Source organism: Pongo abelii, chromosome 20 (assembly GCF_028885655.2).
Source record: "Pongo abelii isolate AG06213 chromosome 20, NHGRI_mPonAbe1-v2.0_pri, whole genome shotgun sequence".
NCBI classification, from domain to species: domain Eukaryota; kingdom Metazoa; phylum Chordata; class Mammalia; order Primates; family Hominidae; genus Pongo; species Pongo abelii.
Genome location: NC_072005.2, coordinates 6,421,487 through 6,436,855, shown reverse-complemented (window position 1 = coordinate 6,436,855; position 15,369 = coordinate 6,421,487). Strand labels below are relative to the sequence as shown.

Below are 15,369 nucleotides of genomic sequence, written 5' to 3'. Positions count from 1 at the left end.
GGTCGGGAGTTCAAGACCAGCCTGACCAACATGGAGAAACCCTGTCTCTACTAAAAATACAAAATTAGCCGGGCGTGGCGGTGCATGCCTGTAATCCCAGCTACTCGGGAGGCTGAGGCAGGAGAATCGCTTGAACCGAAGAGGTGGAGGTTGAGATCAGCAGAGATTGCACTACTGCACTCCAGCCTGGGCAACAAGAGCGAAACTCCATCTCAAAAAAAAAAAAATGGCTTGCTAAAAAGATAAAAACATACATACACACACGCTAACTGAGTTAAGGGAGAGAGATTATATAAGTCACAGAAGCTAAGGGATCGCCCCACTGAACCCATATAAGGTCTAGCCCCTCTGGAATTTATTCTGGCATCTAGTGTGAGCGAAGGGGCTAACACAAATTTTTTCCCAAAATAATTAACACAGGATTTCTCAGCCTCAACCCTGTTGACATTGGGCCTGCATCCTTCTCTGGGGTGGGGCCGTCCCGTGCACTGAAGGGCTTTCAGCCGCATCTCTGGCCTCCGCCCACTAGATGCCAGTAGTGCACACATAGTCACACACACACACCCGCCCCATCTGGGTATGACAACCAAAAATGTCTTCAGATATTGCCAAGTGTTCCCTGGGAAGGCAATATCACCCACCCGCCCCCCCCCCCACACACACACACACTCACACACACGCTGTTGAGAACCACTAGTCCAATTTAGTGGTCATTGGGCAGGGCACGATGGCTCACATGTGTAAACCCAGCACTTTGGGAGGCTGAGGTGGGAGGATCGCTTGAGCTCAGGCGTTGGAGACCAGCCTGGGCAACATAGCAAGACCCCTGTCTCCACAAAAAAATACAAAAATTACCCAGGCATGTTGGTGCATGCCTGTAGTCCCAGCTACTCAGGAGGCTGACGTGGAAGAATCACTTGAGCCCAGGAGTTCGAGGCTGCAGTGAGCCATGGCCATGCCACTGCACCCCAGCCTGGATGACAGGGCAAGAAAAAAAAAAAAAAGAATTTTCTGGGCGCGGTGGCTCACGCCTGTAATCCCAGCACTTTAGGAGGCCAAGGTGGGCGGATCACGAGGTCAGGAGTTCGAGACCAGCCTGGCTAACATGGTGAAAGCCCGTCTCTACTAAAAATACAAAAATTAGCTGGGCATGGTGGTGCGCACCTGTAATCCCAGCTACTGGGGCGGCTGAGGCAGGAGAATGGCTTGAACCCAGGAGGCAGAGGTTGCAGTGAGCCAAGATGGTGCCACTGCACTCCAGCCTGGGTGACAGAGCAAGACTCTGTCTAAAAAAAAAAAAAAAAAAATTAGTGTCCATGGCAAATGTGAGGTCCCAACCACATGGCCAAGATGGCTTACCCCACCTCCCACCAGCAATACACCAAAGTCCTTGAGCGGGGAAGTCAAGGACCGGCAGGTGAGGAGGAGACTTCCTGGGAGGGCGGGACTGGAGGCTGTCCAAGGAAGCAGCCCCAGGAGGCCTGACCTTCACATGAGAGGCAGCACAGGAAGTCCAGTCCAGCCTCTGATAATACTTAGACTCGGGAAGATACAATTTATTGTTGACTCTGCAGGAGGGGAGACTAGCGCCACTTTGTTAACTGGGTCATCGCATCATCAGACCCTGGAGGGTGGGCCTTCTTCACCACCCCAACTTGCAAATGTGAAATTCAGACACAGAGAGGAGCACCAGGGCAAGGTCATATACCTAACGCTACAGGAAATTCAGAGGCAGGGGAGATGGTGTGTAATAAATTATAATGTTGAGCTGGGCGCAGCGGCTCCTGTCTGGAATCCCAGCACTTTGGGAGGCTGAGGCAGGAGGATCTCTTGAGCTCAGGAATTGGAGAGCAGCCTGGACAACATAGTGAGACCCCATCTCTACAAAAAATCTTGAAAATTAGCCAGGCGTGATGGCATGCACCTGCAGTCCCAGCTACTTGGGAGGCTGAGGTGAGAGAATTGCTTGAGCCCAGGACATTGAGGCTGCAGTGAGCTATGAGCATGCCACTGCACTACAGCCTGGGGGACAGAGCAAGACCATGTCTCAAAAATATATATATATATATAGGTCAGGCGCGTTGGCTCACGCCTGTAATCCCAGCACTTTGGGAGGCGGAGGTGAACAGATGGCCTGAGGTCAGGAGTCTGAGACCAGCCTGAGCAACATGGAGAAACTTTGTCTCTACTAAAAATACAAAAAAATTAGCCGGGCATAGTGGCACATGCCTGTAATCCCAGCTACTCGGGAGGCTGAGGCAGGAGAATCACTTGAACCTGGGAGGCTGAGGTTGTAGTGAGCTGAGATTGCGCCATTGCACTCCAGCCTGGGCACCAAGAGCGAAGCTCTGTCTCAAAAAAAAAGGATATAGATATAGATAAAGATAAATTACAATACTGGAGAGAAGGGGTGTTATTTTGGGAAAGCGAGGCAGCCCTGGGGACTCACTGTCCCCCTCCCAATATGAACCCAGCTGTCTTACTCCTCCACTCTCTCCTTAGGCCAGGCTGGGGGTGACCCCACCTGTGACCAGCTCAATGCCCAGGAGAGGTGTACCAGGGGAGCCCACCAGCATCTGCACCCAATCATGGGAGGAAAATCGTGGTTTTACTATGCAGCTTCAGGACAAGCCCTCCGGGAACCTACCGCCCCCCACCCGCAAACCAGATCGCCGCTCCGGAGCCCCCAGCCCACTGGGAGGGCTCGTGATTACTGCAAGGATTCTGGCGAATGCGGTCTAACTAGAATGAGAAGGGGGGCTGCGGACCGAGAAACTGAGGCAATGCGTGGGGCGGGAGGGTGGAGGCTAAGGGGGAGGGGCAGGACTTCTCAGATGCCTGTTTACCAGGCGCTCCCCTCCCTTTCTCCGCCCAATTTCTGCGGGTGGCCAAGCCTGGCTGGGGGCTGGGACGGGGGAGACGGCACTGGTGGCTCCCTAAGGGGCCTCACCCCCAAGGCAGGGGTCGGAGCACGTGGGGTTCCGGAAGTCTCTGGGAGGCCCCTGGGGAGGGAGGTCCCTGCACCACCTCCCCCAACCCCAGCCCCCTCCATCATCCCGGGGCGGGACCAAGGGGCGGAGCGGGAGGGTGACCGGCCGTGACGCGTGCCCCGCCCGCTCATATAGCGGCTCCCGGGGGCGCAGGGACCGTGCTCCGCCGTCTCCGCCGCATCTTCCACCCGCGCCGCCGCCGCAGCTCCCCGCGCTCGCGCCACCGCCGCCGCGTCCACCCTCAGCGCCACCGCCATGCGGGAGATCGTGCACCTGCAGGCCGGCCAGTGCGGCAACCAGATCGGGGCCAAGGTGCTCGGGGGACGGGGCCCGGGGAGGCAGCGGCGGCCCCGGGGAGCAGCGCGGGGTCGGTCCCCGGAGCACCCCCCAACCCGGGAGCCTTTGGGGAGGAATGAGGTCCCCAGGAGGCCAGAGCGCCCCAGGGGCCTCGGGGGAAGGGTCGCGGGATGGGGGTGGCAGGGCCAGGCTGGGAACAAAGAGGCTGCGGAGAGTGGGAGCCAGCCTTCTGTCCGCCTGTCACAGCTGGGCCCACAGCTGGGCCACTGTCCCCTCCTCACGCACAAAGAGCCCCGTGCCTCCCCCGGGCTGCAGCCTGGGTGCGCTGGCACCAGCCGGCCCCGCTGGGTGCTGACTCGGCTGCACCCCGCCCCCACCTCTCCTTCTTGCTGCCTCATCCTCGCCCCGACACCATGCCTCTAGGTCCCCCGTTCACCTTGCTGGGGGAGAGGTGGCAGCTAGGGAGCTAGTTGGGGGCTGGGAGGAGTCCTCGGCTTGGGCACCGGCTTCCCCTCTCTCAACTCTTCCGACCACCTCTCTCTCTAGTTTTGGGAGGTTATCAGTGACGAACATGGCATCGACCCCACAGGCACATATCATGGGGACAGTGACCTGCAACTGGAGAGGATCAACGTGTACTACAACGAGGCCACAGGTAGGGCGAAGGAGGCACCCCAGGTGGGGAGGGGCAGCTGGAAGGGAACAGGATGCTACCGGGCGCCTGTGGTTCCTGGCACGCACAGAAGCCCTCCATCTGTTTCCCTGCAGGAGGAAATTATGTCCCCAGAGCGGTGCTGGTGGACCTGGAACCCGGCACCATGGACTCTGTCCGTTCCGGCCCCTTCGGTCAGATCTTTCGGCCAGACAACTTCGTGTTTGGTGAGTCCCCCAGAAGGGAGCCAGAGGCTGGAAAACCTCCTTATTCCTGCTAACACCACAGAGTCAACAGCCACCACCAGGGCCTACAGACCAGAGATGGGGTGGACAGGGCACCAGGCACCAGCCCTGCATCCAGGGCTGTGATGGGGGGATGCTCAGGCCACTGTGAGAGCCCTGAGGAGGGCGGATACAGAGAGGGATTCAGGGAAGTCTTCCTGGAGGAGGTGGCATTTTAATTCAACGGTCTGAACTGGAACCAGACTGCCTGGGTGCACATCCCAATTCTGCCACTTCATGCATTGAACAAACAGTGAGCACTCACTGCATACCAGGCCCTGTTCTAGAAGCTGGAGACGCAGGGAAGAATCAAACAGCTGGGGCTCCCTCTCTGCCCCAGTGCAGCTCACATTCTGGTAGAAGATGATAGGCCACAAAGGAGATAAATGAAGTAAAGCTCGGCCAGGGGTTGATTCAGATGGATAACTTAGGATGGGCTCCTCAGCCTTTCTGGGCCTCAAAATCCTCTTTTTTTTTTTTTTTTTTTCAGACAGGGTCTGTCTGTCCTGCTGTCACCCAGGCTAGAGTGCAGTGGCATGATCACGGCTCACTGCCGCCTCCACCTCCCGGCACACGTGATCCTCTTGCCTTAGTCTCCCAAGTAGCTGGAACTACAGGCATGCACCACCACACCCAGCTAATTTTTTAGTTTTCTTTGTAGAGAGACAGGTCTCTCTATGTTGCCCAGGCTGGTCTCAAACTCCTGGACTCAAACGATCCACCCAACTCACCTCCCAAAGTGCCGGATTACGAGCGTGAACCACCTTGCCCGGCCTCCTTGTCTTTAAAACAGGGATTTCACTGGGCATGGTGGTTCATGCCTGTAAACCCAGGACTTTGGGAGGCTGAGTCAGGAAGAGAGCTTGAGGTCAGGAGTTCGAGACCAGTCTGGGCACCGTGGTGAGACCCTGTCTCTACAAAAAGAAAAAAATTTTAATTAGCTGAGTGAGGTGGTGTGCACCTGTGGTCACAGCTACTCGTGAGGCTAAGGTAGGAGAATCACTTGAGCCTGGGAGGTTGAGGCTGCCGTGAGCTATGATGGTGCCACTGCACTCCAGCCTGAGCGATGGCGTGAGACCCCATCTCTAAAAAAGATCAAATAAAACAGGGATTCTAAAATGCTATTAGAATTGTGAGGCTTAGGGCAGGCACAGTGGCTCACACCTATAATCCCAGCACTTTGGGAGGCCGAGGCGGGTGGATCACCTGAGGTCGGGAGTTTGAGACCAGCCTGACTAACATGGAGAAACCCCATCTCTATTAAAAGTAAAAAATTAGCCAGGCATGGTGGCGCATGCCTGTAATCCCAGCTACTCGGGAGGCTGAGGCAGGAGAATTGCTTGAATGGCGGAGGTTGTGGTGAGCCAAGATCATGACACTGCACTCCAGCCTGGGCAACAAGAGCAAAACTTTGTCTCCAAAAAAAAAAAAAAATTGTGAGGCTTAAAGTCATGAATATGTGTAAAGAGTTTAGAACAATGCCTGACACAGAGAAAGAGGTAAATAAGCATTTGTCGTTGTTTCCATTACTATCTGCAGTCTAGAACGTGAGTAGGATTTGGACTGGCCAAAGGGCATTGAAGGGAGGAAAGATGTTTAAGACGGAGGGAACAACATATGTGAAGATAGTGGGGTGTCCACACCCTGGGACAATCCTTCCGGGAAAGCTTCTCTGGCTCCATCTGGCTGCATGTCCCCACCCTGGCCTCAGGCCCTGGCTCCACCCGCCTCCAATACTCCCAGCATCTAAGATATGCTAAAAGCAGGACCTGTCCTACCTCTCTGAATCTTTTCCGCAACTCGCCTCTTCCATTTTACAGGTGAGAAAACAGAGGCACAGAGACGTTAGGTCACATGCAGAAAGTCACACTGCAAGCCACTGGGGCTGTCAGGAGCCAGAGGGTCTGACTACTAGGTCCACGGTTTTTTGTTTTTTTTTGAGACGGAGTCTCCTTTGCCCAGGCTGGAGTGCAGTGACGCAACCTCCACCTCCCGGATTCAAGATTCTCCTGCCTCACGAGTAGCTGGGACTACAGGCACGCGCCACCACACCTAGCTAATTTTTTGTATTTTTAATAGAGACAGGGTTTCACCATGTTGTCCAGGCTGGTCTCGAACTCCTGACCTCTCAGGTGATCTGCCTGCCTCTGCTTCCCAAAGTGCTGGGATTACAGGCATGAGCAACCACGCCTGGTCTGAGTCCACACTTTTAAAGCTCCTCCCACACCCTGGCCACCCAGAGGCCATAGAATCTCTTGGCCCAACTGCAAGCCCTCTGTGGCCCTCTTGAAATCACTCACACCATTTGGCCAATCTCATTTCATCTTGATTTCACCCAGCCATTTCCCAAGGATCTATGATGGGCCACAGCCACAAAACTGCATCATTATGTTTTGAAATCTTCCAACAGATCAGAAAGGGGAAGTCACTTGTCCAAGGTCACACGGTTTGTCTTGTCAGTCCCGAGAATCTGGAGTCTAAACCACCAGGCTCGGGAGGAGGAGGGAGGGGGTGACCAGAGGTGGCTTCTCTGAGGATGTGGCATTGAGCTGAGACCTGAAGGAAGTGAGGAAAAAGTCAGGTGAATACCTGGGGGGAAGCATTCTAAGCAGCCAAGCCACTAGTGCAAAGGCCCCAGGGCAGGATCACACCTGGAAAGCTGGAGTAACAGCTGTGGCTGAAGCAGAGTGAGGGAGGGGATGGGGCAGGTACGGCAGGGCCTTGTGGACTGCAGGGAGGATTTGGGCTTTGACCCCAAGGCAGGTAGGAGCCATGGAGGGCTGTAGGCAGAGGAGGGATGGGACCTGACTTAGGTGCTCTCAGGTGTCCTCTTGTGGGTACTGTGGAGAAGACAGACTGGATGATGAGGGTAGGAGCCAGGGGACAGGATAGAGGGAACTGAACTTATCCAGGAGGGCAATGTTGGAGCTGAACCAAGGTGCAGACAGACGAGGGGTGAAAGGAAACGTTAGCTGTTCAGAGTAATACCAATATTCTTCTTTTTTTTTTTTTTTTGAGACGGAGTCTTGCTCTGTCGCCCAGGCTAGAGTGCAGTGGCATGATCTCGGCTCACTGCAACCTCCACCTCCTGGGTTCAAACGATTCTCCTGCCTCAGCCTCCCGAGTAGCTGGGATTACAGGCGCCCGCCACCGCGCCCGGCCCCAATATTCTTTTTTTTATTCAATTTTTTTTTTTTTGGAGTTGAAGTCTCACTCTGTCGCCCAGGCTGGAGCACAGTGGCGCGATCTCGGCTCACTGCAAGCTCCACCTCCCGGGTTCATGCCATTCTCCTGCCTCAGCCTCCTGAGTAGCTGGGACTACAGGCGCCCGCCACCATGCCTGGCTAATTTTTTCTATTTTTAATAGAGACGCGGTTTCACTGTGTTAGCCAGGATGGTCTCGATCTCCTAACCTCAAGATCTGCCCGCCTCGGCCTCCCAAAGTGCTGGGATTACAGGCGTGAGCCACCGTGCCCGGCCAATATTCTAATACTGATTCTTTTCCTCCAGGAGCTTGCATTCCACAGTGAGCTTACAGACAATAAACATGATTAACAAGAAAACACAGGCCAAGCATGGTGGCTCACGCCTGTAATCCCAGCACTTTAGGAGGCCAAGGCAGATGGATTGCTCCAGCTCAGGAGTTCAAGACCAGCCTGGGCAACATGATGAAACCCCACCTCTACAAAAAAATACAAAAATTAGCCAGATCTGGTAGCATAAGCCTGTAGTCCCAGCTACTCAAAAGGCTGGGGCAGGAGGATCACTTGAACCTGGGAGGTCAAGGCTGCAGTGACCCATGATTGGATTGCACCTCTGTACTCCAGCCCGGGCAACATACCAAGACTCTGCCTGAAAATGATAATAATAATAATGATGTTAAATATTAATCTTTTTATTGTTATTATTTATTTGTTTTAGAGACAGGGTCTTGCTCTGTCTCCCAAGCTGCAATGGTGTGATCATAGCTCACTGCAGCCTCCAACTCCTGGGCTCAAGCAATCTCCCACCTGAGCCCCCCCTAGTAACTGGTACTACAGGCGTGCCACCACCATGACTGGCATATATATATATATATATAAATTTTTGTAGAGACATGGCCTCATTATGTTGCCCAGGCTAGTCTTGAACTGCTGGGCTCAAGCAATCCTCCCACCTCGGCCTCCCAAAGTGTTAGGATTACAGGCATGAGCCACCGTGCCCAGTCTTGGTTTTTTTTAGGGAGGGGGCGGGGGAGTGTTTTGTGTGTGTGTGTTTTTGAGATGGAGTCTCACTCCGTCGCCCAGGCTGGAGTGCAGTGGCTCAATCTTGGCTCACTGCAGCCTCCTCCTCCCAGGTTCAAGCAATTCTCTTGCCTCAGCCTCCCAATTAGCCAGGGACTACAATCGCCCACCACCACACCTGGCTATAATTTTTTTTTTTTTTATTTATTTTTTTTTTGAGACGGAGTCTCACTCTGTTGCCCAGGCTGGAGTTCAGTGGCGCAATCTCGGCTCACTGCAAGCTCTGCCTCCTGGGTTCACGCCATTCTCCTGCCTCAGCCTCCCGAGTAGCTGGGACTACAGGCGCCCACCACCACACCTGGCTAATTTTTTTTGTATTTTTAGTAGAGACGGGGTCTTACTGTGTTAGCCAGGATGGTCTCGATCTCCTGACCTCGTGATCTGCCCACCTCGGCCTCCCAAAGTGCTGGGATTACAGGCGTGAGCCACCGCACCCGGCTACTATTACTTTTGATAGTTACTAGTATTCAACTATTAGAGGCCCTCCAGGTGGAGAGACAGGGTCGAGGGTTGGGGCTCCCCATAACTGCCTGTGTGTCCCCTCCCCTTCCCTCTCTAGGCCAATCTGGAGCCGGCAACAACTGGGCAAAGGGGCACTACACGGAGGGCGCAGAGCTGGTGGACGCTGTCCTGGACGTAGTCCGGAAGGAGGCCGAGAGCTGCGACTGCCTTCAGGGCTTCCAGCTGACCCACTCGCTGGGGGGTGGCACGGGGTCCGGGATGGGCACGCTGCTCATCAGTAAGATCCGCGAGGAGTTCCCAGACCGCATCATGAACACCTTCAGTGTGGTGCCCTCGCCCAAAGTGTCAGACACGGTGGTGGAGCCCTACAACGCCACGCTGTCTGTGCACCAACTGGTGGAGAATACGGATGAGACCTACTGCATCGACAACGAGGCGCTCTACGACATCTGTTTCCGCACCCTCAAGCTGACCACCCCCACCTACGGGGACCTCAACCACCTGGTGTCGGCCACCATGAGCGGGGTCACCACCTGCCTGCGCTTCCCAGGCCAGCTGAACGCCGACCTGCGCAAGCTGGCCGTCAACATGGTCCCCTTTCCTCGCCTGCACTTCTTCATGCCCGGCTTCGCACCCCTGACCAGCCGGGGCAGCCAGCAGTACCGGGCCCTGACGGTGCCCGAGCTCACCCAGCAGATGTTCGACGCCAAGAACATGATGGCGGCGTGCGACCCGCGCCACGGCCGCTACCTGACCGTGGCTGCCGTGTTCCGGGGCCGCATGTCCATGAAGGAGGTGGACGAGCAGATGCTGAGCGTGCAGAGCAAGAACAGCAGCTACTTCGTGGAGTGGATCCCCAACAATGTGAAGACGGCCGTGTGCGACATCCCGCCCCGCGGCCTGAAGATGGCCGCGACCTTCATCGGCAACAGCACGGCCATCCAGGAGCTGTTCAAGCGCATCTCCGAGCAGTTCACGGCCATGTTCCGGCGCAAGGCCTTCTTGCACTGGTACACGGGCGAGGGCATGGACGAGATGGAGTTCACCGAGGCCGAGAGCAATATGAATGACCTGGTATCTGAGTACCAGCAGTACCAGGACGCCACGGCCGAGGAGGGCGAGTTCGAGGAGGAGGCGGAGGAGGAGGTGGCCTAGGCTGCTCCCATCGCTTCCCATCTGTCCCCTTGAGGCTTCTGACCTTTGACCCGCTAGGCCCCCCATCTCTGGCCCCTAGAGCCCCACTTTCCCTCCAAGGCTGACTCCCCCCTGACCCTAACAATACCTTTGGAGCTCGTTTTACCTCTGGCTACTTCATCTCCGACCCTGGCTCCCCTTTGACCTTTGAGCCCTAATTTATCTTTGACCCCCTTGAGCTCTTCCAACCTTGACATTCCCAGGAGGAGCCCCGCTTCACCCCTTCTGACTCTGGAAACCGCACCTTTAACTTTGCCGGCCCTCCTTCACCCCTGACTTCTGCTTCACCTTTGACCCCTGCCCCCCATGAATCCCATTTTACCTCTCGACCTATAAGTCCTGGTTTATGTTTGACCCCTCCCTCTGAGCTGCACTTCACCTCTGACCTTGCCTCACCTTTAACCCCCACCTGAGCCCCAGCTCCTACCTCTGACCCCAACTTCTCTTTGATCTCTGAACCCCCTCTGACTCCAACTTCTCTTTCACCGTCTATGAGTCCCATTTTACTTCTACACCTGTAAGTCCTGGTTTACATTAGACCCCTCCCTCCAAGCTGCAGTTCACCTTTGACCTTGCCTCACCTTTCACCCCCCCCACCACAGTGTCAGCTCCTACCTCTGACCCCAGCTTCTCTCTGGCTCCCACAGGCCCCATGCATCCTCCCTGCCTCACTCCCCTCAGCCCCCGCCGACCTTAGCTTATCTGGGACAGAAACAAGGCCTGGTGCCTGTGAGGAAGAGCGGTCATCCCTGCTCTCCCTCCCCGCTTCCCTGCCTCACCCTCAATAAATAAAGAAATTGTTGTCATGGATGTTTCTGCCGAATTCCTCTTTCCTCTCTTACAGCAAGTGGGGGCTTTTCTCTACAGGATGGAGGAGGGTACCGATGACATCTCATCTCTGGGTGGGGGGCGTGCTGGGGAGGGATCAGACGGGCCAGGCTAGGCTACCCACTAACCCTGAGGTTTTGACTAAGCCATTTGCCCCTCTCTCAGCCTCAGTCTTCCCACCTGTAAAATGGGATCATATGTTTTCCCCCAGGATCCCCCCACAACTGTTATAGGAATGGGGTCCCAATCCAGACCCCAAGAGAGGGTTCTTGGATCTCACTCAAGAAAGAATTCAGGGCAAGTACATAAAGTAAAAGCACATTTATTAAGAAAGTAAAGGGGCCGGGCACGGTGGCTCACACCTGTAATCCCAACACTAGGAGGCCGAGGTGGGTGGATCACCTGAGGCCAGGAGAGACCAGGCTGGTCAACATGGCGAAACCCCATCTCTACTAAAAATAAAAAAATTCGCAGGGCGTGGTGGTGGGCGCCTGTAGTCCCAGGTACTCCGGAGGCTGAGGCAGGAGAATCTCTTGAACCTGGGAGGCAGAGGTTGCAGTGAGCCAAGATCACGCCACTGCACACCAGCCTGGCAACAGAGTGACACTCTGTCTCAAAAAATAATAATAAATAAATAAATAAATAAATGAGCCAGGTGCGGTGGCTCATGCCTGTAATCCCAACACTTTGGGAGGCTGAGGTGGGTGGATCACCTGAGGCCAGGAGAGACCAGCCTGACCAACATGGTGAAACCCCATCTCTACTAAAAATGCAAAAATTACCTGGGCGTGGTTGCAGGCGCCTGTAGTTCCAGCTACTTGGGAGGCTGAGGCAAGAGAATCACTTGAACCTGGGAGGCAGAGGTTGCAGTCAGCTGAGATGGCGCCACTGCACTCCAGCCTGGGTGACAGAGCGAGACTCCATATCAAAAAAAAAAACAAAAAACAAAAAACAAAAAAACAAAGAATGGCTACTCCACAGACGAGAGCTGCTGGTTGCCCATTTTTATGGTTTTTTCTTGATGATATGCTAGACAAGGGGTGGATTATTCACGCCTCTCCTTTTTAGACCATGTAGGGTAACTTCCTGACACTGCCATGGCATCTGTAAACTGTCATGGCGCTAGTGGGAGTGTAGCAGTGAGAACAACCAGAGGTCATTCATCCTCATCTTGGTTTTGGTGGGTTTTGACCAGCTTCTTTACTGCAACCTGTTTTTTCTTTGTTTGTTGTTGTTGTTGTTGTTGTTGTTGTTTTTGAAACGGAGTCTCGCTCTGTCGCCCAGGCTGGAGTGCAGAGGCACAATCTTGGCTCACTGCAAGCTCCGCCTCTCGGGTTCACGCCATTCTCCTGCCTCAGCCTCCCGAGTAGCTGGGACTACAGGTACCCGACACCATGCCTGGCTAGTTTTTTTTGTATTTTTAGTAGAGATGGGGTTTCACCATGTTAGCCAGGATGGTCTCGATCTCCTGACCTTGTGATCCACCTGCCTCGCACTCCCAAAGTGCTGGGATTATAGGCATGAGCCACCACACCCAGCCTACTGCAACCTATTTTATCAGCAAGGTCTTTATGACATGTATCTTATGCCGATCTCATCCTGTGACTTAGAATGCCTTAACCATCTGGGAATGCAGCCCAGTAGGTCTCAGGTCTCAGCCTGAGTGTCTCTGACACACCCACCTCGGAATTGTTCATAAGGATCTGAGGAGATCTCAGGAGCACAGAGTGGGTGTTTGGTGGCAGAGGTGCTGCCGTTCTCTGTGCGGTATCTTGCAAATATGGAAGGCAGGAGGGGGAATCTGTAGGGAAGGGTGCCAGGAAGATGGCAGCCTGAGCTGGCACCCAAATGGCAATCTTGCCAGAGTAACAACACAGCTCACCCACATGAAGCTTTTCCATGTGCCTAACTCATGCCTCATTTCATGCAAGCCTCACACCAACCCTGGAAGGCCTAAGCTTCTATCCCCTTCCAAGCCAAGGTTTAGAGAAAGAAAAGCGTTATCAGTTAACTTTTGCTGTGTAACAAACAATCCCCCAAAACTTAGTGGCTTAAGACAAAAACAGGTATTTATTTTGCTCCTAAATCTGTAATCTGAGCAACGATTGGCGAGGCAGTTCATTTAGGCTCCCTATGACATCAGCCAGAGCATCTTAGCCGGAGGCAGAGGGATCTACTTCCAAGGTGGCGCACAACTGACTGGCCAGGTGGTGCCAATTATCAGCTGGGGGCTCAGCAGGAGTAAGGAGAACAAAGACCTTAGTATCTCTCCATGTGGGTCTCTCCATAGTCCCCTTGGGCTTCCTCACAACATGGCTGCCGCGTTCCCCCAGAGCAAACACCCCAAGAGAGCAGGACAGAAGTAAATGCAAAAGAAAAATGGATTGCATTTTTATGACCTAACTTCAGAAGTCATACAGTGTCACTTATTCAGGACTCACCAACAAGGCAGTCACTAAGCCTTGTTCAGATTCAAGGGGATGAAGTACAGACTCCAGCTCTTTTCTTTTTGAGACAGGATCTCACTCTGTCACCCAGGATAGAGTACAGTGGTGTGATCATGGTTCATTGAAACCTCAAACTCCTGGGCTCAAGCAATCCTCCCACCTCAGCCTCCAGAGTAACTAGGACTACAGGCACATGCCACCACATCTGGTTAATTTTTTTGTATTGTTAGTAGAGATTAGAGATAGGGTCTCACTGTGTCACCCAGGCTAGTCTCCTGCCTCAGCCTCCCAAACTGCTGGGATTACAGGCATGAGCCACCACACTTGGTCCATCCTCCAGCTCTTTTGTTTCATTTTGTTTTGTTTTGTTTTGTTAGAGTTTCACCCTTGTCACCTGGGCTGGAGTACAATGGCATGATCTTGGTTCACTGCAACCTCTGCCTCCTGGGCTCAAGCAATTATCTTGCCTCAGCCTCCTGAGTAGCTGGGATTACAGGCACCCACCACCACACCCAGCTAATTTTTGTATTTTTGGTAGAGATGGGGTTTCACCATGTTGACCAGGCTGGTCTCAAACTCCTGACCTCAGGTGATCCACCCGCCTTGGCCTCCCAAAGTGTTGAGATTACAGGCATGTTCCACCATGCCCAACCCATACTCCAGCTCTTGATGGTAGAGTGGCAAAATTCTAGAAGAGCATGTAGGGTGAGTAATAGAGCCATGGCCATCTTTAGAAATTACCAATTTTTGGCCAGGTGCGGTGGCTCACTCCTGTAATCCCAAAATTTTGGGAGGCTAAGGCAGGCAGATTATTTGAGTCCAGGAGTTTGAGTCCAGCTTGGGCAACATGGCAAAACCCTGTCTCTACAAAAACTACAAAATAATAATAATAACTGGCTGTGGTGGTGCACACCTGTAGCCCCAGCTACTCAACAGGCCAAGGTGGGAGAATCACCCAGGCCAGGGAGGTCAAGGCTGCAGTGAGCTGAGCTGTAATTGCACCACTGCACTACAGCCTGGGTGACAGAGTGAGACACTGTGGGAGAAAAGAAAGGGAAGGGAAGGGGAGGGGAAGGGAGGGGAATGTACTGGGCATGGTGGCTCACACCTGTAATCCCAGCACTTTGAGAGGCTGAGGCGGGCGGATCACGAGGTCAGGAGTTCGATACCAGCCTGGCCAACATGGTGAAACCCCGTCTCTACTAAAGTCACAAAAAATTAGCTGGGTGTGGTGGCACGCACCTGTAATCTCAGCTACTCAGGAGGCTGAGGCAGGAGAATCACTTGAACCTGGGAGGCAGAGGTTGAAGCGAGCTGAGATCGTGCCATTGCACTTCAGCCTGAGCAACAGAGTGAGACTCTGTCTCAAAAAAAAGAAGGAAAGAAAGAAAAGAAAGAGAGAGAGAAAAGAAAGGAGGGAAGGAAAGAAGGAAGGAAGGAAAGAAGAAGGCAAGAAGACAGGAAGACAGAAAGGAGGGAAGGAAGGGAGGGAGGGAGGGAGAGAAGAGGGAGGAAGGAAGGAAGGAAGGAAAGAAGGGAGGGAGGGAGCAAGGAAAGAAGGAGGGAAGGAAGGGAAAAAGGAAGGAAGGAAAAAAGGAGGGAAGGAGAAAAGGAAGGAAGGAAAAAACAAAGGAATAAATTACAATTTGCCACACAAAGTCACTTGCCCGTGGTCACATGGCTACTAAACAGTGAGCTGGAATTCAAACCCTGCTAGTCGAACTCTAGAATCCTGACACGGGCAGCCGGAGTTCCGTGCGGGGACCATTCTAGGTATGTTAAGCAGACAGGAACTTAATACAAGAATCGATGGTGCTTGCAAAATCACTGGAAGACGCTGAAAGAGTGGGCTGTAGGCTTCTCAAATTTTACTGTGCAAAAGAATCAGTAGAACAACTTGCTAAAGCACAGTTTCTTCAGTCCCACCCCCTC

At 53.7% G+C, this 15,369-nt stretch overlaps 1 protein-coding gene across 1 annotated transcript; it reads left to right on the top strand.

Annotated features, from left to right (window-relative positions):
* Positions 1 to 2,871: 2,871 nt before the first annotated feature.
* TUBB4A (tubulin beta 4A class IVa) lies at positions 2,872 to 10,972 on the top strand. The gene is made up of 4 exons (XM_009252673.4): positions 2,872 to 3,302; positions 3,834 to 3,942; positions 4,056 to 4,166; positions 9,066 to 10,972. The coding sequence occupies exons 1-4, from the start codon at positions 3,246 to 3,248 to the stop codon at positions 10,121 to 10,123; spliced, it is 1,335 nt and encodes a 444-aa protein (XP_009250948.2). The 5' UTR covers positions 2,872 to 3,245; the 3' UTR covers positions 10,124 to 10,972.
* The last annotated feature ends 4,397 nt before the right edge of the window (positions 10,973 to 15,369 follow it).